The sequence below is a fragment of the Polypterus senegalus genome, chromosome 18 (genome assembly GCF_016835505.1).
Source record: "Polypterus senegalus isolate Bchr_013 chromosome 18, ASM1683550v1, whole genome shotgun sequence".
Taxonomy (NCBI): domain Eukaryota; kingdom Metazoa; phylum Chordata; class Cladistia; order Polypteriformes; family Polypteridae; genus Polypterus; species Polypterus senegalus.
In genome coordinates, this window is record NC_053171.1 from 57,871,782 (window position 1) to 57,899,062 (window position 27,281).

Below are 27,281 nucleotides of genomic sequence, written 5' to 3' on the forward strand. Positions count from 1 at the left end.
TTATACTGTATATAGAACACATAATTAAAAGATAATGGAAAGTCCTACCTTAACGCCTACAAGCTAACATATAAACAGAATATTTTTCTGTAACATATTACCAGTTTCATACTGTAACATGTAATCCAGTTCGGCATAACTTGTAACATATATCTAATTACTGTAAGTTTATTAGAATATACTAGCGAAATTTTAAGCACAGAAAGTAACTGAAAAGAAACATGAGAAAGTTATGATTGTAATAAAAATAGTATTTTCTCATTTATATTTTGGGCACATAATATCTTTTTCATATTTTTTGTTTTTTGTTTTAATTTTTTCAGAATGAATCCCGACTTGCTTTAGTTTGATTTTGCCCCCACGGATTTGCCGGTTCCAGAACATCAGATTTCAATCTGCTGGAAACGTTGATCCGGGTTAAGGCATGTTCTTTCCAAAATTTACAAGCCCCTATTAGTTGAGCACTGAACACAGTTGATCAAACCAAGGCTTTAGAAACGGGGGGACAACCTTCATGCCAGTAGTGCAAGACGTGCTAGTGGCAGAGCATGAAGATAGCAACATGGTAGCCGCAGCGTCCAAGGAAAGATAGATGGCGTGAAGTAATATTGCTGAAAGAATGTGTGAATGTGTGAAACAGTCACTCGGTAAAATCCATGTGAACTTTGTGTGGTAGTTTTTTGCATTGCACAGAACGTACCCATTGTGATATTACTTTAATTGAAATGTTATATGCCTTCTAAAAAACATCATATTCAATTTTTGCAAATTAATGATATCAAAAAAGTCTAAGACCCATGACATTTTGTTCAGCGGACAGGGAGCTGGTTTAATCATTACTGTGAGAAATGCTGAACATTCTCCTGCCTGCTCTGAACCCTGCACTCTCCATTGATTACATGCCAAAATAAAGCAAATGTTGATTACTTTCATTTACAGTTGTGCAACAGAAGCCACACAGTGCCCAGTCTTTGAATGTCAGCTTGCCCTGTTCACATACAAGACCCAGAATATTTGGCCTCAACATTTGTAACTTTGTCCACTGCATCTCTTAAGAATGGATAACAGGGTATGGATAACACATTCATATTTTACTGAGTATTTGAAATGCAGACTTGTGTTTCATTCAGAAAAGCCATCAGCCAAATGAACTATAATACAATGCAGTAGTCATATTGTTTCCTTATTCCATTACAAAACCTTGAATCGAAACTGCATTAATAAGCAAATCAGTTGTAGGCTTTGGCTGAAGAGGAGAATATTCCAAGGCATTCTTTTAAAGGGCAAGGGACTCCGCAAAGGGAATGAACGTGGGCAGCATGTTGCAACAGCAAGTATGTTATCACCTATAATTGCTCAGAAATGCCAAAGTTGTTTAAATTTGATTGACATACCTGTGACTCTGTGGAATTCCTCTTTGATGGTGGTTATTTATTTCTGTTTCGAGAAGACGGCCCCTGTGTGAGTGCGCTTTGCCTGGAAAGCATTAGCGAAAAAGGGTTTGTTTTAGTAGTATGTTAGACTGCTCAATGCAGACAGTAATTTCAACACACATCTTTTTAGTAATATTTAAAAAAAAAGGCAAGTATACACGGGGATAATATAGTCTTGGGGGACTTTAACTATCCTAATATTAACTAGGATAGCCTTGCAAATAACGGAGCACAAGAGCAGGGGCCTCTTGTATAAACAGTGCACACACACAAAAGTGTTGCACATGCCCGTTTCCACGCTCACTTCGAGATGTATTAAAACTAAACTTGGCCTAAAGCCAAGCACATTTTCACGGCAGGGTCCCCCTTGTGTATGTATATTTCTGCTAAGTTTTGAAAACACCCAGCGTCAAAACTGTTTCTATGTCTTTTACCTTTATTTTTCATATTCACATCCATGACGTGGGTGTTATCAAATACACTGAGATTAATTGCATATTGTTTGCAAATTTAATTCACTTGATAGTAATCATTCTGTAACAATATAATGGTGCAAGGAATGGTCAAACTATTCCAACTACCATAGCTGCTTTAGCGTTGTTAGAAGAGGGCACATATTAATAGATGATAACTGGCTTCTAAGTTAATTTCGATTTCCAAGAGCTATCCTCTTGGAGTTGTATGCTAAACTGACACTGGCTTTACAAAGGCAAACTTTGAGCAATTGTGCTCTGCCTGATTCTTTGCAAGTTATGCCCACTCTCAGATCTTTGGCCACAACTTGCTAACTGATCAGGTATTTCACAAACATCACTGAGTGGCGCCATGCCGGCTGTATGGAATGGTATTATCCGCTTGTCATCCAGGTATATAAGACTTCCTTACACTGTGGTTCAACTGGCAAACATCAAAAACGCAATTTGCAGCAACATCTGGTTTTCCAAATGGACAGCCAAGGATAAATCACCAAAAGAATGAGCTGGCATTACAGGCGCAAAAGACAAGCAGTCCTTTTAAGTATAGATCGAGTCACCTCATAAAGCCATGCAAAGTGCAGAGAATCAATCCGTTGTGTGGCTCGGCACCAATGCTACACTATATAGGTTCCTTCAGAGAATGAATTTGCTTATGTAAATAGAAAGCATTTCCACTCTATTAATTTGCTGCTATATATCCCACCAAAAGTGTGTCACATTGTACAAACATGTAGCGTGCTACATAATGTGGCACACAATCGAAGCTAGTCCATATCTGAAGAGATGCGATATGATAAACCTGACCCTGACCCACCACAGAATAAGCCAAATCAGACAGTGTTACAAATTTGTTTGAATGTAATTAGCAGAATGTTAGAATAGGTAATTAGATGCAGCATTTATTTTTTAACCAATTCATTTGCTTTGTTGTCAATATCACATAGTACAGTTGTGAATTTCCCCTTGGGATTAATAAAGTATCTATCTATCTATCTATCTATCTATCTATCTATCTATCTATCTATCTATCTATCTATCTATCTATCTATCTATCTATCTATCTATCTATCTTACATTCCTTAGTTCTTTGGCCACATCTATTACAGCATCCAATAATGCATTTTGTGACTCCAGAACAGTGTCCGTCAGCACATGGCCAGATGGTCACCCAGTGGTTTCCAAGGCAGAGGTGTGTCACACAGCCAGAGTCTGAAGATGTGCTGGGCACAGCAGCACCATTACTGTGTCTTAGGCACGGGGGTCAGCTTTTGTAATATGGTCTGAAACAGAATAAACAGACGGTGGGCTGAGACTCGCTTTTCACGTTGATCACTTCTTTTTTATTTCCGGCACAGTGCGACTTTCTGAGCTTGAACTTTTGAGTGTCTCTACCACGCTGTTTTACTCCATCAACTTCCTTTTGTTGCTTATACCACTTCTTAAGCAAACAAATAACATTTTTTTTCCTTGCCTCCACTTTGCATTCTCTGAAATTCTTCTTTTTTCTAGATTCTTTTGCCATTGTCCATCCATCCATCGTCTAACCCACTGAATCCGAATACAGGGTCACGGGGGTCTGCTGGAGCCAATCCCAGCCAACACAGGGCACGAACCAATCCAGGGCAGGGTGCCAACCCACCGCAGGACACACACAAACACACCAAGCACACACTAGGGCCAATTTAGAACCGCCAATCCACCTAACCTGGATTGTGGGAGGAAACCAGAGCACCCGGAGGAAACCCACACAGACACGGGGAGAACATGCAAACTCCACACAGGGAGGACCCGGGAAGCGAACCGGGTCTCCTAACTGCGAGGCAGCAGCGCTACCACTGTGCCACCGTGCCGCCCTTTTGCCACTGTCTTTAAAAAAAAAAAACATTGAATGGAAGAGGCTATTAATATTTATTTGCATATTCACATTTGCAAAGTTCTGGGAGGAGTCGGGGTGGGGCTGTAGGCGTGTGTACGTGCGTTAAATTTCACGTTTATTGGGATTTAGAAAAAGAAAGTCCATGGAACTTGGCGTACACACAGTTTTATGCATCTGGATTTTGCATATTGCTAGTTTTGTCCGTACACCATGTTTTAGTGTGAATTCTATGCACAGCATTTTACTTGAGGCCCCAGGACTTTTTAGAAATAATCATTAACTGTTTTGTAGCACAGTATGTTAAAGCACCAACACGGGGTGAAGCTTGTCTGTATTTAGTATTTTGTAATAATCAGGATAGAATTGAGAGTGTAAAGGAAATTGGACTACTGAAATCAAGTGAGCATAATATAATATGATTCTCATTGTTTTGTAAGAGTGCAGATGCAAAGACTAAAACTGTTAAGTTTAAGTTTGGTAGAGCAAATTTTGAGCAAATGTAGCAATGTGGGTTAATAAAGAGTTTATATATATATATATATATATATATATATATATATATATATATGTATATGTATATGTATATAGTATATATATATATATATATATGTATATGTATATTCCGGGGTTTATATATATGCGATATATATAGATGATATAAGCGGCGCTATAGGACTGGTGGGGCTTCAGCACTCTATCTACCAGGCGTTGGAAGGTCGCGGGCCCGTGCAGCCCAAATGGGAGGACCTTGTACTGCCAGTGCCCGCTAGGGGTGCTAAAGGCCGTTTTCTCCTTTGCGGATGCCGTTAAAGGAATTTGCCAATACCCTTTTGTATGTCAAGGGTAGTCAGATATATATATCGAACTTGGAGATCTGATATATCATTACAGAACCTCCATGGCTTGGAGTCTAAGGAGGATAGACTAGCATAAGCTTTTAGGTGTGGAGACAGTCAAGGAGCAGTGGAACAGGTTTGAAAATATTTTACATGTGATGTAGGACAGGTACATATCTAGATTTGGAATTAAAAGGAACTTTTAAAAAACTCCACAGTGGGTTAATAAAGAGTTTATATATATATATATATATATATATATATATATATATATATATATATATATATATATATATATATATATATATATATATATATGTATATGTATATATATATATATGTATATGTATATGTATATGTATATGTATATATATGTATATATGTATGTACAGTATATATATATTACTCACCTTTACCCCAACAGACAAACACCGGACACAGGATAAAAGTGCTAAGAATATTTTTTTACTTTCTTCGCAGTAGTGCATCAGAGCACCTCCACCACAACAAACAGGCAATGACTATAATAATAACACAATAATTAAACAATTCTCTCTCGCTCCATCACACTCCCTCCCAACTCCGGCTCACTTGCTGGGTCTCCACTAGTCCTTTATATAGTCCTTGACCTGGAAGTGCTTCTGTCCTTCCGTCCATGTGATTCACCAGCACTTCCGGGTCAGACGGAGACTTGTATTTTCTTCAGCCCGAAAGTACTTCTGTCCTTCCATCCCCATGACTTGGGAGTACTTCCAGGCTATATTGGAAACAGAAATTCCCGTGTCTCCCTGCAGAATCCCCTGGTGGCACCCACGGTACCCAGCAGGGCTGTGAAGCCAAACTCCATCTTCCATAGTGCCCTGCGGGAATCTGGGGGACCGCTAAGCTGCAGGGACTGGGGACATGGGAGGCACGTATAAAAGCCAAGAAACTTTTATTTTCTTCACCTGTGGGGCATGTCTTCCCTGTGAACCGCACAGGCAATACACAGTCCCAAGTACAGCACTTAGCACCACCAAAACACTTTTCTCTTTCCCCACCATTCCTCCACAGCTTTGTCCTCCTTCCACCTGACTCTGGCCACTGAGTCGTGGTTGCTGGTTCCTTTTATGGCCCACCCGGAAGTGCTCCAGGTGCTTGATCAGCTGTTTCCAATTGCACTCCCGGGTGGGGCTGAAGATTAGTCCAGCTGGGCTCAGGGACCCATGCTGCGGTCCCTGGTGGCCACCCCAGACCCCACCAGGGCTGTGGAGAACTCCATTTCCCATGAAACCCTGCGAGAGACTGAGGCACTGCTCCAACCCAGGGGGTTAACCATCCAGCATCCAGGGGGAGGTACTGCACCGTCCAGGGCTGCTCCCCCTGAATACACATCAAAGGGGTGTCCCAGCTGGGCATGGTTCCCGGCCGTCCGTCACAATATATATATAGTAGCAACCCTGCCGGGACCTCCCTGAAATGGAAGGAAGGAGGAAGGTAGCTTTTCCAGGACACTGCCTCCCTCAAAATGTTAGATGGCAGCTCCCCTGGAGTGTAGAGGTGCCTCAGATTCCCACAGGACATCCTGGGACTTGCAGTCTGGTTTCTCTGCCCTGTTGGGTGCTGTGGGTGCCGCCAGGGGGAGCTGTGAAAGGACCTGGGGAGCCATGCTTTCCTTGCAGCCTGGAAGTACTAGGGAGTCATGAGGATGGAAGCCATAAAGTATTTCAGGGCTAATTAAAGAATTGGGATTCTCAATCTGACATGGAAGTGCTGGCAAGTCATGTGGGAGGAAGAACAGAAGTACTTCTGGGTCAGGAACCATATAAAGGACTGCTGGAGACTCAGCAAGCAAGCTGGAAGGAGTAGGACAGAGATTGCTGGGAGGTATTGAGGAGTGCATATTATGATTGACTGTATTATTGTTGATTTATTGCCTGTTTTTTATGGTGGAGGTGTTTTGGGCTCTGTACAAGAAGAAAGAAGAAATTAAACAACTTCTTGGTATTTTAACCTTTGTCCTGGATCTGTCTGTTGGGAGAAAAAGGGCAACAGTGCCACCTAGAGTCCACGCTCATACAATATCTTTTTATATAATACGCTACCATGGCTGTTCGTTTGTCTGTCCAGGATTTTAAATCACCTGTAGCTCGCAAACCGTTTGACCTATTGACCAGAAATTTGGTACACACATACTATGTGACCTCTACTGTCTGCTTTCGGGGTAATGATTTTTACTCCTCTTTTTATTTTTATTTCATTCTATTGTAGAATCAGCTTTTGGCAACGGCCAGCAGGGCACTCATTCTCATTCCCTACCACCTTCGCCGTCACTTCCTCTACCTCAAATCTTAAATTATTCTTGAGGCAGATTGAAGACTTAAGTGAAAAATGAAGGAAACCATACTAATTAATTGCAATACAAACGCTGACTTAATCAGTTTTAACACAAAAAGATGCAGACGGAAGAAGAGAAAAAGCAGGCCGCTAGGGTGGAGAAAAGAAGAGCTGCTCAGGAAGCATCAATCGCATCAGCCTCTGAGCAAACAAATGGTAAATGCACACAGAAAGAGCATGAAAACTATGAATGCTCAAGTCAAGCGTATTCACTGCACGTTATCATGCAGTGCACTGTTACTCGTATATATATATATATATATATATATATATATTTATATATATACCAGTGTTGTGTGTAGAATTCTGAGGAAAAAATGAATTTAATCCATTTTGGAATAAGGCTGTAACAGAACAAAATGTGGAAAAAGTGATGCGCTGTGAATACTTTTCAGATGCACTGTGTGTGTATATATATATATATATATATATATATATATATATATATCTCTATCTACATACATATCTTCATATATATATATACACTAGCAAAATACCAGCGCTTACTGGAGAGATAGTGTGTTAAAGAAACAATGAAAAGAAAAGGAAACATTTTGAAAATAGCGTAACATGATTGTCAATGTAATTGTTTTGTCACTGTTGTGAGTGATGAGTGTTGTTGTCATATATATATATATATTTACACACACATACATAAACATATATATATATATATATATATATATACACATATCTATACATATACACATATATATATACATATATATCTACATATATACACATACATATACACACACACATAAATACATACACACATACATACATACACACACAAATACATATATATACATACATACACACACAAATACATATATATATACATACATACACACACACATATATAAACATATATATACATATACATACATATATACACACACAGCTATTTCGTATCAGTGCAATACGCTGCTTGTTAAAACGGATAACTCCCGCTCTTACGTGCAAGTCTGCGTGGATATTATGAACTATCGTATTTGTTCAAGTTCTATTTAAATTTTAAATAGAAGGAATTTTTATTTAGTCGACAGAAATATCTTTGGTAGGAATGGTAAAAACAGACAGGAATATTATTCATGAATAAATCAACTCAAACCTTAAACAACTTATAATATTTTGCTCTCCATAAAAATTTATCCTGTCTAAATTATACAAGTTAGAAATAAAGTAAACGTTAAAAGAACAAACATTCACATTTCTTTACTCTTATGTAATTTTATATAAAAAATAAACTTAGATTTTAAATATCCCAAAAGATTTTGCTCTCCATAAAAATATATCCTGTCAAAATGATACAAATTCAAATATGAACATGCTGCATAACAAAACCTAGAAATATAAATGAAATGTGTTCTTTTCAGCAATAACAAATCAAATCATTCAGTTGTCTTTGCTCATATGTCATTTTAGAGCTGGGCGCCTGGCATCTTTTTTTGGCCACAGGTTCGTTTATGTTTGGTGTGAGGTTCTGTGTTGTGGAGATTCTCAGGATGGATTGCAGGTGCTCATCAGTGAGGCGACTCCTGTGTGCTGTTTTGTTAGTCTTTATCACTGAGAAGAGCTTCTCACACAGATATGTGCTACCAAACATGCACAAGGTTCGAGCCGCATGTAGACGGACTTTTTTTGTTCTTCAAAGTCACCAAAGCGCCGTGCAAACTCAGTGCGCTCAGTTTATCAGCAAAGTGCGTATTTGGGAACACCGTAGTGACGACTTGGTTTAACATTACTTGGCAACAGGGAAAGTGAGGCAAGGTGCACTGGTGCATTTGTGTCTCCCATAAAAGCAGCTTCACTTGAAATCACTTTGTGATTGTGCACGGGTTAAAATCCGCTGAAGTGTCAGATTCTTATTTAATTATGCTGCTTTCTGTATCTTCTGCATTGCATTCAGGTTAACCTGATGTTTTGTCTCATAGTGCCGTCTTAGATTAAATTCTGTAATTACAGCCACATTAGCTCCACAAATGAGACACACGGGTTTAGTAAACATATACTCAGCCTCCCATCGGTTTTTAAAGGCTCTATTTTCAGAATCAACTTTTCTCTTCAGCATCGTGTGAGCTAGCTTCACAATAACTTGATTAACTTCGGTAAGTGTTGGCAAGGCAGCTGAAGCGCTGCATTATGGGATCTGTAGTTTATTGTGTTACCAGCGCTTCATATACCGGGCTTTAATAACAATAATACAGTATATAAAATGATCTCGCGGGCGGATATAATTACGCCGGGCGGATGTGGCCCGGACCCTTGAGTTTGACACATATGGACTAAATAGAACTTGAAAAGATATATTTTTCAAATGTGATCGCGCAATTCAGATAGAGTTGACGCACTACAGCCTGCATGCCTCAATAAGTCATCCTTCCCTGCTCTTACTTTTTACCGTTCATCTAATGAATACACTGAGTATGGCTTTACCAAAACAATCATTGATGGCGAATAAAGTATCCATTATTCGAGTATGTAGATCGGGTTATATATATATATATATATATATATATATACCAGCGTATCGCAGAGAAGTAGTGTGTTAAAAAGCTATGAAAAGAAAAGGGAACATTTTAAAAATAGCGTAACATGACTGTCAATATACAGTATTTGTTTTGTGAGTGTTACTGAGTGTTGCTGTCATCAAGGATTTGATTATCATTATTTCTTTCAATCAGGTTCGTATTTGTAGGATGTGTTGTGTTCAAGTTACATTCCGTGTTTGTCAATCGTTGTAAAGATGACAGGTTTCATTCATCGATTCGTTTCTTACTGCATCAATAAACAGCTCGTCTTCTTCTTTATCTGAGACCTGACACACTGCATGCACGTTTTTTTTTACACTGTCTTCCTTTAGCGGGACATTGACTTTTTCCAACGTGTGCTTTGTTTTGGTTTTATGAATATGCTTGTATGTATCAAGCGCTTCATATTTTTGCTGCCTTTTCAATTGTGTAATTGGTTTTGTTCAGCTCTCTTTGGAACTGTTGCTTTTATCTGTGCACTCGTCAGTTCACGTGAGCCGCTCGGTGTACATGCATCGAAGTTTCCCAGCTGTGCTGGTGCCATCTCGTGCTATGTCCATGGCTGTATTTAATGTTACCTTAGTCCTGGCACTTAAAACTTTCTCTCGCAGTTTCGCTGAGTTTGTACCAATCACCACCCTGACCATCTCATCTTCCTCTGCATAAGCACAGTCCTTAACCCGTGAATATTTAGTGGGAGTTTGCTATTGGATTGCCGCGGACGGACGGCCTTATATGGGCAGGCACTAAATTACAAGCGCCAGCGCAGCCTGTCTATGAACTTAATTTAAAGTGTAGGTTTACATCGTGCTTTGTTTCCGAAGTAGCAGAAGTCATGAATATGGTTGTATATGTCACTCGCTTCGCTTCTTATTGTTTCGCTGCCTTCTCAATTATATAATGCATGTTTTCTTCAGCGCTTTTTTTAGGTCTTCCTGGTTTTCTATGTACTGCGTGATTACGTGGGAGGCGTGATGATGTCACACGAAACTCCGCCCCACGGCGTTGAAGCTCATCTCCATTACAGTAAATGGAGAAAAACTGCTTCCAGTTATGACCATTACGTGTAGAATTTCGATATAAAACCTGCCCAACTTTTGTAAGGAAGCTGTAAGGAATGAACCTGCCAAATTTCAGCCTTCCACCCACACGGGAAGTTGGAGAATTAGTGATGAGTGAGTGAGTGAGTGAGTGAGTGAGGGCTTTGCCTTTTATTAGTATAGATATATACATACACTCACTTAAAGGATTATTAGGAACACCTGTTCAATTTCTCATTAATGTAATTATCTGATCAACCAATCACATGGCAGTTGCTTCAATGCATTTAGGGGTGTGGTCCTGGTCAAGACAATCTCCTGAACTCCAAACTGAATGTCAGAATGGGAAAGAAAGGTGATTAAAGCAATTTTGAGCGTGGCATGGTTGTTGGTGCCAGACGGGCCGGTCTGAGTATTTCACAATCTGCTCAGTTACTGGGATTTTCACGCACAACCATTTCTAGGGTTTACAAAGAATGGTGTGAAAAGGGAAAAACATCCAGTATGCGGCAGTCCTGTGGGCAAAAATACCTTGTTGATGCTAAAGGTCAGAGGAGAATGGGCTGACTGATTCAAGCTGATAGAAGAGCAACTTTGACTGAAATAACCACTCGTTACAACCGAGGTATGCAGCAAAGCATTTGTGAAGCCACAACACGCACAACCTTGCGGCGGATGGGCTACAACAGCAGAAGACCCCACCGGGTACCACTCATCTCCACTACAAATAGGAAAAAGAGGCTACAATTTGCACGAGCTCACCAAAATGTTGCCTGGTCTGATGAGTCTCGATTTCTGTTGAGACATTCAAATGGTAGAGTCAGAATGTGGTGTAAACAGAATGAGAACATGGATCCATCATGCCTTGTTACCACTGTGCAGGCTGGTGGTGGTGGTGGTGTAATGGTGTGGGGGATGTTTTCTTGGCACACTTTAGGCCCCTTAGTGCCAATTGGGCATCGTTTAAATGCCATGGGCTACCTGAGCATTGTTTCTGACCATGTCCATCCCTTCATGACCACCATGTAACCATCCTCTGATGGCTACTTCCAGCAGGATAATGCACCATGTCACAAAGCTCGAATTATTTCAAATTGGTTTCTTGAACATGACAATGAGTTCACTGTACTAAAATGGCCCCCACAGTCACCAGATCTCAACCCAATAGAGCATCTTTGGGATGTGGTGGAATGGGAGCTTCGTGCTCTGGATGTGCATCCCACAAATCTCCATCAACTGCAAGATGCTATCCTATCAATATGGGCCAACATTTCTAAAGAATGCTTTCAGCACCTTGTTGAATCAATGCCACGTAGAATTAAGGCAGTTCTGAAGGCGAAAGGGGGTCAAACACCGTATTAGTATGGTGTTCCTAATAATCCTTTAGGTGAGTGTATATACATACACACACACACACACACACACACAGACACACACACATATAAGCATCTGGTTGTAATATGACGAAAGTGCGCGAGCTCACTCTTGAGAATGCAACGTATAAATCAATGGCATCCTTTTGTAGGGTCTGTCCCTGAGACTTATTACTTGTCATCGTGCAGCAGGGCCTTACTGGAAATTGGAGGCATCTGAATTGAAATGGGGGATCAGAGGGTATAAAGGGGATGCAAGGAATACATTGAGTGTGGAGAAACTCTAGAGACAGCGTGTGTATTAACTTGTGGATTTTTCTGTGAGTATTTGGTGGCAGCATAACGAAGTTGCTTCCGCAAGACCGCGTTAGCTGTGGAGCTCAACTCGGAGAATATTCTTTTCCTACCTTGTCAATAGTTTAATACGTTTTTTGAACAGGTTTGATGCATGGAAGTGATCACTCGTACTGCGTTCAGTCAGTTCACGTGAGCTGCTCTCTTGTGTGATGTTGCAATGTCCACGGCTTTATTTAATGTTAGCTAAGACCCGGCACTTAAAAGTTTCTCGCTACAGCAATTTTAACTCCATTACAAAGTGATCCAAAGTCTTGTTTATACCTCGTGTCTTCTCATTAAACTTGTATCTCGCGAATAAAGTATTCGACGAAGACATGACTTGGATGCGTTTTTCTTCAGCGCTCTTTGGAGCTCTTCCTTCTTTTCTACGTACTGCATTCACAGTCAGTTCACGTGATTACATGGGAGGCGTGATGATGTGACACGCAACTCCGCCCCCCACGGCCATCGAGCTGAAGTCCATTACAATATATGGAGAAAAATAGGTTCCAGTTATGACCATTACTAGTAGAATTTCGAAATGAAACCTGCCCAACTTTTGTAAGTAAGCTGTAAGGAATGAGCCTGCCAAATTTCAGCCTTCTACCAACACAGGAAGTTGGAGAATTAGTGATGAGTGAGTTAGTGAGTGAGTCAGTCAGTAAGTCAGTGAGGGCTTTGCCTTTCATTAAACAGTAAAACATTAACGTTTTAAGAAGTAAAGATACATTGAGCACTACTGGAGTGGTTTCGGGTAAACTACATTTTAAAGACGGTATAACATACCAGGTAAGTAGTTCTAACAGCAGCTAAAATGTATATGGATCATCTCTTGGTAGTTGATCCCTTTTGAAAGGCGCCACATGACAGCTGTGGTATAGAAATTACATTTTCTATGTGAACGTCCAAATTTCTGCCTGTGGTAATGTGCCTTACCGGCATTACCAGCAATTAAAGAAAATTAGTTTTGTGTCCTCTGCAGTGTTAAGAAAGGCTTTGGTTTGGGATAAAAGGAAAAAAGCTGTAAAGAAAGGAAACTTGCCTTTTTCTTTTATATAGTGTAGAGAGACATCTTCGCTGACAATATGAAGCGCCTTAATATTAGTTTGCCGCAGTCTAGAAAAGGGATCCCATGTTTGCAGTTGTCTGAGCTATAGCTCAGGGGAAGGAGGAAAAAATTAATAGTGTTTACTTTCACTTAAGGCAGAAGTGCAGTCAGCGTCTCAAAGGCCGGCACAGCTACGCGCCGGCTGCTCGACTTTTATAGTATTTTTGCAGTGCAGGAGACGCCACTTTTTGTAGACACGTTCACGTGATCAAAAGTCTCTGTGCTCTTTAGAAGTCTTGTTTGCTCTCTGAGTACTGCGTTCATAGTCAGTTCACGTGAGCCGCTCGGAGTACATGCATCGAAGCTTCTGAGCTGTGCCTGTGCTATCTCGTGCGATCTCACGATGTCCATGGCTTTATTTAATGTTAGCTAACACCAGACACTGAAAAATTTCTCTCGCAGTTTCTCTGAGTTTGTGTCAAACACCACCCTGACCAGCTCATCTTCGTCTAAATATTTAGTGGCAGAGTGTTTCTATTGGATTGCCGCTGAGGGACGGCCTTATATGGGCAGGCACTCAATTACATGGGAGGCGTGATGATGCGAGACGCCTCACATGGCGACCGAGCTGCCCACTATGGCCATATACAGTATACAAAAGTAGGTTCCAGTTATGACCGTTACGCGTAGAATTTTGAAATGAAACCTGCCTAACTTTTGTAAGTAAACTGTAAGAAATGAGTCTGCCAAATTTCAGCCTTCCACCTACACGGGAAGTTGGAGAATTAGTGATGAGTGAGTCAGTCAGTCAGTCAGTGATGGCCTTGCCTTTTATTAGTATAGATATATATATATATTTGAATTACTATAAAACAAGAACAATTCAAAAGAAGTAAAAGTTGTGATTTGGCTGTCACAGTTCCAGTGAGGCATTATGCAGACATATTGCTGTTGCCTCAGTTGCATTTCATGACACACTTCTGCTGAATAATTCATTGGCTTAAAGTCCTCAGTGTTAGTGTGTCACAAAGAGAATGTGCAGCGTTGTTCATAATGATACTGTTTTGTTTTAGTTCTTTCCTTTGTTACGACTTCCAGGGGTCCAGAGTGGATTCCTCAACTGAGCTTTCCCATTCATTTAGTTTGTTGATTCAGTGGTTCTTCATTGGGTGACACACAGCATAAAAAATCACACGGTCTATCACAGAGTTACAGAAGATGTGAAGGATGTCACTTCCCATATTAAAGGAACGCAGTCTCCTAAGTAAAAAGAGCCTGCTATGTCCTTTTTTATATAATGTAGTTCCTCTGGGTTCCAAGACCAGTCCAACCTGTCATTAATGTGGACCCCAAAGTACTTGTAGGAGTGGACCACCTAAACATCCACTCCCTGAATAGTGACTGGGTGTAGAGAAGGGAAGGGCAATGTCTTTCCTGGGGGAGCACAGTGACTGCAGGTTTTCATTCCAACGTAATTGCTTAATTAGAAACCAGTCTTTGTCAGTTTCAGACCTTATTTAATTTTATGGTTTAGTTAGTTTGGTTAGTCTGCAATGTTAGGTTCTTATATCATAGATTTCTTTCAAGGATATCATACAAATGATTTGAAGTCTAAAATTGATCATTTTCATCCTGTCACATTTTTCTCTTAAGTGTTTTATTAAACCAGTGTCTGATTAATCCACACAAGTGGATGGAAATAAGCTAGATGGAGAACTACTGCTTCTTTTGTCATTTGCATCTTATTGCTAATAAGGAGCCGTTAAAAACAGTGAATACACTTTTTAATAATGAAATAATCAATTAAGGGTGACAGACCTTATCAAGCGAGACCACTAAAATAAAGTATCAAAATGTCACTTCAGCAATAAGTTCTTCATCAGCAATAATTGACTTCTCATTAAGAAACTGGGTTGGAACAAAAAGCTACAGTCACTGCAGCCCTCCAGGACCAACTGCCCATCCCTGGCATAGAGGCTCAGTGCAGCAAAAATTAATAACCAGTTCTTTGGATTTTCTAAATTTAAGATGCAGACGATTCTCTTTGCACCAAGAAACAAATTTTTCCACCTGACTTCTACAAAGAAACAAACGTTTCCACCTGACTCCTATACTGTACTTTGTCTAATCCCCTTTATCAATACACCCCATAAGTGCAGGATCATCTGAGAATTTTGGCAACTGACCTGACCTGGTGTTGTATTTATAGTCAGAGGTATACAGAATGAAAAGAAAAGGTGACAGGACTGTTCTTTGCGATGCTCCAGGGTTGCTCACATCTGTATCAGATACACAATCCTTGAGTCTCACAAACTGCAGTCTTCCTGACAGATATTCCATTATCTCAGACACCGTAGGCTCATCCATCTGCATATTTCTCAGTTTAGCACTCAACAGGGATGGCTGGATGGTATTGAAGGCACTGGAGGAATCAAACAACATAATCCTCACAGTGCTCCCAGCTTTGTCCACGTGAGAAGAAGACTTGTGGAGTACATAGGTAATTGTATCCTTCATTCCAATTTTTGTCTGATTGACAAACTGATTGGGCCTAGGTGGTCTACAACAAGAGGACTCATATAGTCCAGAACCAGCTTCTAAAAGGTATTCATGATGTGAGACATAAGTGTAAAGGTCTGTAGTCATTAGGTAAAGAGGCGCCTGCCTTCTTTGGAGCAGGAACAACACAAGATGTTTTCCACAACAGGATCACTTTCCGAAGCCTTAGAGACAGACTGAACAGGTAACATAGGACACCACAAAGTTGGTTATGCAAAATTAATTGCAGATAACCTTCTACATGTTTCCTTATTTTTAAAAGGCAAGTAGGTATAATTTGATAAGCAGGTTTGGGTAATGAACAGAAGGATTCATTCATAAACACTACATTATTTGTATAACTGATAAATTGCACTCAGTAAGGCCAAATGCAAGGAACCAACCATATTATGTAATGAAATGAAATGTAAAGTATTTGTTTGTCTTTGTGGGCAGTTTTTGGGGACTATCATTTTCTAATTAAGTATCCTTAATTCTGGCTCCCAGGTAGAACTCTCTTCAGAATCAAGAAATAAACTGCCAGATAAAGGTGTTATAGAAAAATAGTGTAATATCCTAATTTATTTTTGTCCCTTTTGAGTTGCATTTGTTTTTGGTTCAGGGTGATTAGGGAATTTGCAGGAAGGAATTCCTTGGGCGCCCTAAATGTATCTTGGATGAAGGAGAATGAACTGTCACAAGTGCAAAAAAAGAAAATAAGTTTATAAATGGCCTTTCAACAATGGGTCATATTTTAAAAAGCACAGGCTTAGAGGGGATTTTCTCACATTGGCTGCTTTATACTCATTTTGATAACATAACTCTGAAGTATGTCCATGAAAGACATTCACTGAGGCTAATGATGATTTAAATTGTGTTGTTTTCTTTAACTACACAGAACCTTCTAAGCATATTGATATAAATGCCAGCAACAAAATACAGTTTATATTGAACGGAGGGAAACCAAGTGATCATTCCGAGTTTTACTGGAAATATTATAAAAAAGATTCACCATCCACAATTGTGACGGCCTACAGCGATGGACGTACACTTCCTACTCAAATGGAAGACAGGATGAAACTAGACCCCGATAACTACACACTTACAATTGAAAACGTGACAGAGTCTGACAGTGGAATTTATGAAGCAACCTATTTAAACCAAAGCAATAAATACATTTTAGTGGATACCTTTAAATTAACAGTAAAAGGTAAGTGTAATAATTTTATCAATTTCCTAACATACAGTATTTTAGATTCTAATCTATTTCCTTATGTATACAATGTAATATGTTTTATTTAAAACTTAGCACTAGAATTACCAGAGCCTACGAAAAAACTCGTAATTCCGTCCCACCTTAAATCGCTTCTTAAATCCCTTCACACCTCTCCAGCGCCCTTTGTCTTCTAAATGTGCTGATAAAGAGAAGCTTGGAGCAGCCAGCTATTCCATCCCCCCACCAATTTAGAACGTGCACAAACTTCTCTCAGCTCATGCCTTGATTGAGTATCTGGGAGTGAAGTGGAGTTTTAGAGTGGAAATAATAGATCGTTGTTTGGAACACACGCATTTCATGTCTGTTCCGTTTCTACAATAATCTGTGTCAACACATTGTTAAAACAGAAACGTTTTTTATATTCTAGTAGTAGAAGACAAAATGTAGGCATAAACTATATAATGTATGAAGCCTGAAGTCCAAATAGCAAAGAAACATTTTCACAAGAATAACACAATTGCGCTTTTATTCAAAAATATAACTGCAGAAACAAAAAGCCGCCTTAACATGCGACATTGACAGCAGTTTATTGTAACTGCCTCCGTAGTTCAATAGAATCTGCCCCCACTAGGGAATCAAGAGGTCACAAGTTCGATCCTGCGCCCCTCTGTTTTGAGAAGTAAACTGCTCTTAGTCTTACTTTTTTAGAATAAAAGCATACATTTGATTTCAGTCTGCAACAGCCGGTGCAATTTATGATCCTTGTAAAGGTTAGCTTTTTTTTTTTATTCACTTTTCATTCTCTCAGTCGCGTTCAGAATCAATCCATATAACCCCATCTGACACGGCTGTTTTCACTAAAGACGCGCTATAGCTCTGCAGTGTACCACGATGCATACTAACGCTCCCACGGGTTCTGACACACAGACGATGGTGAAGCTGCCTTCTTCGTATCTTACCGTCACTTGCTTTTCGTTTTATTGAGTGTTCCTGTCAGTCCCCGCATGTTGCTGTATGTTGTTTTTTTTGTACTCCAGGACATGCAGAGGAAAGAATGGTAAAGAGCAGTAACTTCCGCGCTATATGCAATCATCAGATACTCCCCATCTGCCCGTGTCATTCAAACCCAGGAATATATATTGGTGTAAAAGTATAACAAAAGTGCACTTTTATTCAAGTGCACTTTTTCCATCGCCTTTTCCTGTAAGAAGCAATGTACACACTTCTCTCTATGCTGTGGTTTCTATTACACACCTGAAAGAAAGAGACAATCCATGTGAAAATATCCAGCATACAGCAACATGCGGGGACTGGCAGGAACACTCAATAAAACTGAATAAAAAGAAAATCAAGTGACGGTGAGATACGAAGAAGGCAGCTTCGCCAGCGTCTGTGTGTCAGAACCCTTTTTTGGTGCGTTAGTATGTATCGTGGTACAACGCAGAGCTCAAACGGGCATGCTCAAAAAATACACGTGTAATGCCATGAAAAGTGCACGCAGACACTTAATTTCGCAAACAAAACAAGTGCACTTTTATTCAAAACTACCTGTATAACCGAAGAAAAAAGAAAGCAAGTTACAGTAGGCGATTGATACGACAGCTTGCATGGTGCAATACTAAAAAGTGCTGATTTTCATTCCGTGCCATATAAAATAATCACATTCAAATATTAACAGTTCCCACACACCCAAGGACCGTCCTTCCTACATTTACGACACGTGTACTTGTTGCCGTGTACACACCTCTCTGTGCTATGGTTTCTATTACACTGAATGAGTACTTGACACTTGTCAGAGAATTTCCAGTTCCTGCATAAATTCACACCCGATCTGATGCTGTTCGTTTTCAAATAATATTGAATTAGTGCGATTATATTTTCACATATATTGTCTCTTTCTTTCAGGTGTGTAATAGAAACCACAGCATAGAGAGAAGTGTGTACATTGCTTCTTACAGGAAAAGGCGATGGAAGAAGTACACTTGAATAAAAGTGCACTTTTGTTATACTTTTACACCAATATATGTTCCTGTGTTTGAACGACACGGGCAGATGGGGAGTGTCTGATGATTGCATATAGCGCCAAAGTTACTGCTCTTTACCATTCTTTCCTCTGCATGTCCTGGAGTACAAAAGAAACAGCATACAGCAACATGCGGGGACTGACAGGAACACTCAATAAAACTGAATAAAAAGAAAAGCAAGTGACGGTGAGATACGAAGAAGGCAGCTTCGCCAGCGTTTGTGTGTCAGAACCCGTGGGGGGTCGTTAGTATGCATCGTGGTACACTGCAGAGCTATAGCGCGTCTTTAGTGAAAACAGCCGTGTCAGATGGGGTTGTATGGATTGATTCTGAGCGCAACTGAGAGAATGAAAAGTGAATAAAAAAAAATGCTAACCTTTATAAGGATCATAAATTGCACCGGCTGTTATAGACTGAAATCAAATGTATGCTTTTATTCTAAAACAGTAAGACTAAGAGCAGTTTACTTCTCAAAACAGAGGGGCGCAGGATCGAACTCGTGACCTCTTGATTCCCAAGCGGGGGCAGATTCTATTGAACTACGGAGGCAGTTACAATAAACTGCTGTCAATGTCGCATGTTAAGGCGGCTTTTTGTTTCTGCAGTTATATTTTTGAATAAAAGCGCAATTGTGTTATTTTTGTGAAAATGTTTCTTTGCTATTTGGACTTCAGGCTTCATACACTATATAGTTTATGCCTACATTTTGTCATCTACTACTAGAATATAAAAAAAGTTTCTGTTTTAACAATGTGTTGACACAGATTACTATAGAAACGGAACAGACATGAAATGCGTGTGTTCCAAATAACGATCTATTATTTCCACTCTAAAACTCCACTTCACTCCCAGATACTCAATCAAGGCATGAGCTGGGAGAAGTTTGTGCACGTTCTAAATTGGTGGGGGGATAGAATAGCCGGCTGCTCCAAGCTTCTCTTTATCAGCACATTTAGAAGACAAAGGACGCTGGCGGAGAGGTGTGAAGGGATTTAAGAAGCAGTTTAAGGTGGGACGGAATTACGAGTTTTTTCGTAGGCTCTGGTAATTCTAGTGTTAAAACATGGTTAAGTGTACTATATATGTTTAGGTACAGTGATGGAAAACTATCCGTCTGGGTGAAAAAACTAGGAATGATTAAAAGAGATCATAACTTTTTTAAATCTCATTTTAAGATCTTTTTTTGCTATTGAATCATGAAGTTGTGCCTAAATTATAGTGGGAACGAACTAATTATAATGCACAAATGCAAAGTTAGAGGAGCCTAACACAAATTTGCTAGACAAATATTATTTCTAAATTGGGCACACACCACAGCCTTAAGGCCACCTTTTTTCTAATCCCTTACCCCAGATAATGTAATCAAAAGTGACTTCAGAAATGAATAAATTAATTATAACTATTTCTTATTTACTGGATAGTTTTACCTTAAAGCATTGTTGAACCGTTGACCTTCAGCAAAATGTTTCTATTTCAGAAGCAGATTAATCAGGCGTGATAGTAAGTGTTGAATCTCAGATCACAATGTAACTACTCCCAATAAATGTACTTTAAAGGCTACTCCCTCCTAGAGACCATATTTTATAAGAAAAGGTGTGAAGAATGATCTTAAATCTAAATGTACAACCATTTATTAGTTCATCCACATGTACTGTATGAACTGATGTTTCTAAATTTTTATAAACCACAAATTGTTCTAAAATTGTGTGCTGCAAGAGAATGGGCACATTGTCTCTGCCCTGAAAAACATCCTCCTTATATAGTATATGATAGAATAATGAGAATATATCTATTACTTGTTGTTCAAATATTATATATTTTTACTGAAGTATAAATGTAGGCATTAATTAATAGATAGTGAAGGCAAATATTAATAATAATAATTATATACCATCTGTTTCTCGAGGGCTTACGAGAAGATCAGTGAGAAGCAGGAATCTCTCACTAGTGAAAGAAAACCACAGCTCAAAAAAAACTTCCCTTTAAGAGAGGCGGTCGTTCCAAAGTATCAGTGAAAGCAGCAGTTTAAAACAGGGATCCAGTGAGAAACAATGAAAATTAAAGTATAAAATGATGACGGCATTCAAAATATGATTGTAAGGAAATTATACAGTAGTTAAGACAGTACACATCAAATGCACACAAAAATTCAAGTCCAGTCTATACACTCTTAAAAATAAAGGCACCAGAGTGGTTCTTCAGAATAACGTCATAGAGGTGCTATTTTGGTTCCCCAAAGACTCTTCCACATGAATGTTCCACAAAGAACTTTAGTTCATTTAGATCCATAACAGGCTCCATACAGTAAATAGCCATGAAAAGATAGTAACAGATTTGTGAAAAACCAATGGCTAGTCCACTATGACTCCTAAATACTTTTCATAATGGGTACTTTCAATTTTCAGACTGTAATGAAGAAAGAACCAACTTCATATGCAACGAAGAAAATAACATACTGTAACTATGGTGGGTTGGCGCCCTGCCCAGGGTTTGTTCCCTGCCTTGCGCCCTGTGTTGGCTGGGATTGGCTCCAGCAGACCCCCGTGACTCTGTAGTTAGGATATAGCAGGTTGGATAATGGATGGATGGAAAATAACATAATAAAATGGTGCTTTGTCAAGCATTGGTTCTACAAGAAAGGACACAACCCACTAAAAAACATACAAAGTCATTAAAGAACCAGTATTTTTAAAAGTGTAGATTCAACTCTTAACAGTACAATCAGAAAATAAGAAAAGAAATGTTTGTTCATCAAATTGTTGATGGTGGCAGTGGGAAAAAATTGCAGATTAGTCATTATGGAAGACTGATTAGTTGGTATCAAGAAAAATAAATGGCAGACTACTGGATTACAAACACATTTTCACAGAATAGTGTAGGCCCCCATGCATTGACTGATGCAATGTTGTGCATGTTGTGCAGTTTTTGGCCACCTCCCAATAACATTCAACTCTCGTATGATTTGAACATTTAGAGAAGGACATTCATTCATTTTCTATACCCGCGTATACAGTACAATGTTACTGGAAAATCCAACCAAGCATCAAGCGCAAGGCAGGAACAATTCCTGGACAGATCGTCAGTCCATCACACGGAAGGAATTATTTTCCACAAACACAGAATCCAAGTTCGTCAGTGAGAGATTTAATCTCAATACACGTGTCATCAGTCAGACTATCAATACTGTATTTGAAAACCCCCAAATTGCACACAATAAAAATGCTAGTGTTAAAATAACTCTTAAAGTGTTCATTTAAGAGTTGACCCATATAACATTTAAAATGTTTTTTTGTCACCATTGTTCTTGTTATAAAAACCTTTTTTCATGGAGGACTATGCTATATACTACAGTAGAAATGTTGCATTTGTTTGATTCAAGTTAAAGGCAAAGAAAACAGATGTTAGCAGAAGGTCCTGTCAGCTGTTAATTATTGTAGCCACAAATTCAATTTACAGCCCAAATAGCTCTTTATTTTCCATTTCCTCTATTCTCCTGCATCCCTCCAATAGAAAGCGTCAAACATTTGTTAAACCTAGCTGCAAACTTCAAACATGACAGACATTCAAATATTAAACTTGCAGACGTATATTCACTACATTAATCAACTAATTCAGTTAATAGTTTATCTATAAAATACAGTTCTACACTATGATGATTTGGCTATCAGGGCATTCATTGCAAGCACTGGTAACTGAGCAGTTTACTGAAGAAGCACTCATTCTTAGTCTTTTTCAAAATATTGTAAAAAGAATGGGGAAGGGTGCACTGCCATCTGCTATACCCTTTAGCAGAAGGCTGGAATGTAAATGTCCTTTTTTTAACCAAATGTTTTAAAATTTCCTCCTTACTTAGAAAATATATTTTAGCAACCAACTATTAAGTCTAATAAAGTTAGGCACGTGCACCAGGATGAAGGTCAAATATAGCAAACACAGCACATGAGAAATGATACTGTAATGAATTTCTTGTGAAAATGAAACTACTGTACTTAACTATGCCCACTGTTAGTGCCTGAGGAGGACACCTTAGTAGTTTTCCAGTGTTGCTGTAAATGCTCTGCTACTGTAGTGCTTTACAAATTGAAACCATCCTGGTGACACACCCCCTTGAACATGTTGTATACACTCTGCTACAGCTGGGCTGTACACTGAAGTCTTTCCCATGTCATGGCCCTGGAACATGCCATGTGCACCATGCCATGCACTAAGCTGTTCAGTTAGGAAAATGAACCATCATGACAAGGTTGCCAGGTTCCTAAATATATAGCCCAAGGACAGCTTAAAAATGGCAGATTTACCCAAAACAGTAGCCCAATGGCTAAGGTAGACAAAATGACCCACCAGAAACTGGTGTGAGAGGAAGAGCATTAGATATATACTGTTAAATACATTGTCCAGTGGGAGCTGGTTGGTCTTGTGGCCTCAGAATCACTGCAGATTTAGTTTTTTTCTCCAGCCTTTTGGAGTTTTTTTCTTGTTTTTTCCGTCCTCCCTGGCCACCAGATACTCTTTGTTACTTGGCATTGCCTAATCTTATTTTTCTATATTTTTGTTTCTTTCTTCATTTTATAAAGCACTTTGAGCTACATCATTTGTATGAAACCGTGCTATATAAATAAATGTTGTTGTTTTAGTGGTTGTTAAAGCCCAATTTTATTCGGAGATATAGAATGGGTATATATTATCATACTATGGCCCCACTCTGAGACTTTACAGTAGTAAAGAGACATATACAAAAAATAGCCCAAAATAGCAGGTTATTTTTTAAAAAGTAGCCCAAAGTTAGTTGGGAAAGACCATTTTCTTTACAGTCAACAATTAAAAATAGCCCAATTGGGCAAAAAAAAAAAACGCAACACTGCAACACAGGTCCATCTTCCATTTTTTATGACTCTTGTGGGGAGAAACACACCTTGCAACCATGAGCTGTCCTCTTTGCATCTCGAGTCTGTGATTGGCCTGTTTCTCTTGGCAGGTCAGCTGCCTTATTTGATATATTCAGTAGTGGTCTCATGTGGCAGATACACCGTTTCTCTCAGGAAGTCCCATAAAACTTAATCTGTCTGTCCAGTTGTTACAATATTTGAAATAATTGTTTGCCTTTCTTTCATTTTTGTTCCTTGTCTATGTTGAGGAATATTTTAATATCTTAAGCAGATGGCAAGAAATCAAATTGCAAATTTCCATCTGCAGACACGATGAGAACAGTACTGATTCAATTGCACTAACGTCTCACCACCTCCTGAGCGGGTGACATCACACACCAATTTTCATAAACATTTGCGAGTACTACCCTTTTCAAGAATGCCAGCCAGAGTTTTGCATGTTCTTTTCACTAGTTTAAGTATCTTCTTACTGGTGAAAGGCATTTGTGAAACCAGCCCCAAGTCTTCTTAAACTGATTCTCAACTAACTAAAGACACTTTTTTTAAAAAAGGAGGCATCTTAATTTCTTACCCCTTATTTATTCTACCTAGACTGTACAATTATAAAGATCTGAGGTTTTCTAACTTCTGAGATCTCAATTTAATCTTTACTTTTCCACTGCTTGTTTCTTGATTTATGTATTCCCTGTCTCTTGGAACATCAGAGGGCTAGAACTCAAGTGAGGACTAGTTTCGACTGAAAAGAGATTGGATTAATTTCAGCTAAAATAAGAAAACCAGATGTGTGACAATTTTAATCCATAAAACAATCCCGTGTGTAGTACAAACTTAGTATCTGTGCTATGTCAAGGTGGTGGGGAACTTATTAAAATCTAAAACAATTGTGATTAACATATATGAACCTAACTTGGATGAAGGAGTATTTATGCAGAATGTATTTGCATTAGTTTCTAATATAAGTACTCGTAAAATTATAAATGCTGAAGATTATATTTAAATTTTAAATCTAGACTTGCATAGGTTTCTTGACTACAGCTATTATAATATCAAAAACTGCAAAAACAGTTGCATAATTTATTATGGATCATAATTTCAGAGTATTTTACATCCACATTCAAGAGTATATTTGTTGTTCTCATCAGTACATCACAGTTACGCGAGCACTGATTATTTTTTAATTGATAATAATTTCCTGCGCTCCATCAAATCTTGTATGTATGTGGTGCTCTTGTCATCTATGCATGCCACTCTTATTTTGAAGATTACATTTTTATGCCCTATATACTCAACTTGGAACTAATTCCTTAAATCTGTGCAATTAACAGATGGGCTTTATAGAATTCATCTCCAAACAAATCAATCATTTTTAGAGACCAAGTGTATGCAGGAACACTCTGATGGTAGCTTCAAGAGGACAAATTATATTGTATCTCTCCCATAAAAGTAAACTGGAGACTGCAAGGTGGCAAAACTCATTACAGAGATTTCCTGAACAGATCATGAATATGCCAGATATCCTATGAGCTACTCTATTAGAAAAAACTGACTATCAAGTCAAGTTGGGGAGCATGCACTGGTACAGTGCATTGCCGCACACACTAAACAATGAAACAGCCCGGGATCCCGGTTGGCAACCCCCCAGGCAGACACACGTTCCAATCCCACCCTCCGTAAATAACCCTCTATCTGCCGCAGTCAGCCACTCGGGTCCCAAGCAAAGAGGATCCTAGGAGCTGGATCACCTTCGGGAAAATGTGCCACATGGTCGTAACTTCTGTAACTGATGCTTCCTCACAATGCAGGTGATGTGCCTCATTCAGGACTCCATGAGAAACTGCTCATTCAACACAAAGTCAAACCAACAGTACCCAAGGATTTTCCAGAGAGACACAGTACCAAAGGAGTGCAGTCTTCGTCTCAGGTCATTGGGTAGCGTCCATGTCTCGCAACCATATAGCAAGACAGGCCTCAATCAGAATTTAACCTTTTGACCACAAGATGAGCTGAACATCTTACTTTTAAATCACACCATCTTCATTATGAACACAAAAGCTAATTGAAAGATCCAACTCCCACCATTCCCAATTTCGTTGAAGGGTAGATTCTTTGCAAAATGCTTTTGGAACGCAATAAATTAACATCACTTTGGTCAAAAATTTTTACAAACAATACATTTCGAATAGCCTTTGTGTAACGATCAAATCTAATCCATTAATAGAGATATTTGATGTACTCCGGGACAGAATTAAAATTCTTTGGAAGAAATCTATTGTCATTTCCTATTGCACACAATTAGCATGTAAATTTATTTTGTTGAAATGGAAGAATTCCAACCCACTGCTAAAACTCAATGGATAAGCAACATTGTAGATTAATTTAAATAAAAAAAATATAATTATCTTTAAGAGGATATGTCTAAAAATTTTTAAACATTGGAAGAATTGAATAATATCATAATGGAGAAGGCATGCGAGGCCAGTGATTGGCTTTTTATTCTATTTTTTTTTCCATTATATTTAATTTATTTTTGCATGTGTCCTTCCTTTTTCTGTCTAATCCCGTTGATGGAGGTTAAACTTGTTTTATTTTTTCTCTGTATTGGTTTTAAAGTAAATGGATTTATCTGTTATGTGATTCTTATTTGTTTGATTTAGTTGCATGCAATTGTACTGTTCTGGTTTTTGAAAAAATGAGAGAATCAAGGAAGAAAGCAAATACATTTTCACAGCATATTACATTTCTTTTTTTTTTTTAAATAACATTTGTTAAATTAACAAAATACTTTAATTTCAGATTCCAAAGGTCCAATGTCAGACTAAATGTCAGAAAATTGGCATACCAAAAGAAAATTTTTTAATGAGAATTTGTTCTATTAAATCACAATAATCAAAATGCTTTTTATTTTTTATACAGGTGATGGTTTATCTAATATAGGATCAGGTGAGTTAAAATTTTCTTGCTTTAACATCTAAAAAATAGAATACTTTGTTGATTAAAATTTAATTTTTAAATTATATTGAACATATCCATACTTAAAATGATATTTAAATCCATCCATCCATTATTCAACCCACTATATCTTAACTACAGGGTCACTGGAGCCAATCCCAGCCAACACTGGGCGCAAGGCAGGAAACAAACCCCAGGCAGGGCACCAGCCCACCGCAGGGCACCCACACACACACACACAATTTAGGACTGCCAATGCACCTAACCTGCATGTCTTTGGTCTGTGGGAAGAAACTGGAGTGCCCGGAGGAAACCCACGCAGACATGGGAGAACATGCAA

General features: G+C 38.8%; 1 protein-coding gene across 2 annotated transcripts in view; it reads left to right on the top strand.

Annotated features, from left to right (window-relative positions):
• LOC120518333 overlaps nt 1-27,281 on the top strand; it is a 64,888-nt gene that overhangs the window by 25,573 nt on the left and 12,034 nt on the right. For both annotated transcript variants that reach the window (XM_039741076.1, XM_039741077.1), the window contains exons 3-4: nt 16,765-17,076; nt 26,906-26,932. In XM_039741076.1, coding sequence (XP_039597010.1) covers nt 16,765-17,076; nt 26,906-26,932 — 339 coding nt within the window. The remainder of the gene's footprint in view (nt 1-16,764; nt 17,077-26,905; nt 26,933-27,281) is intronic.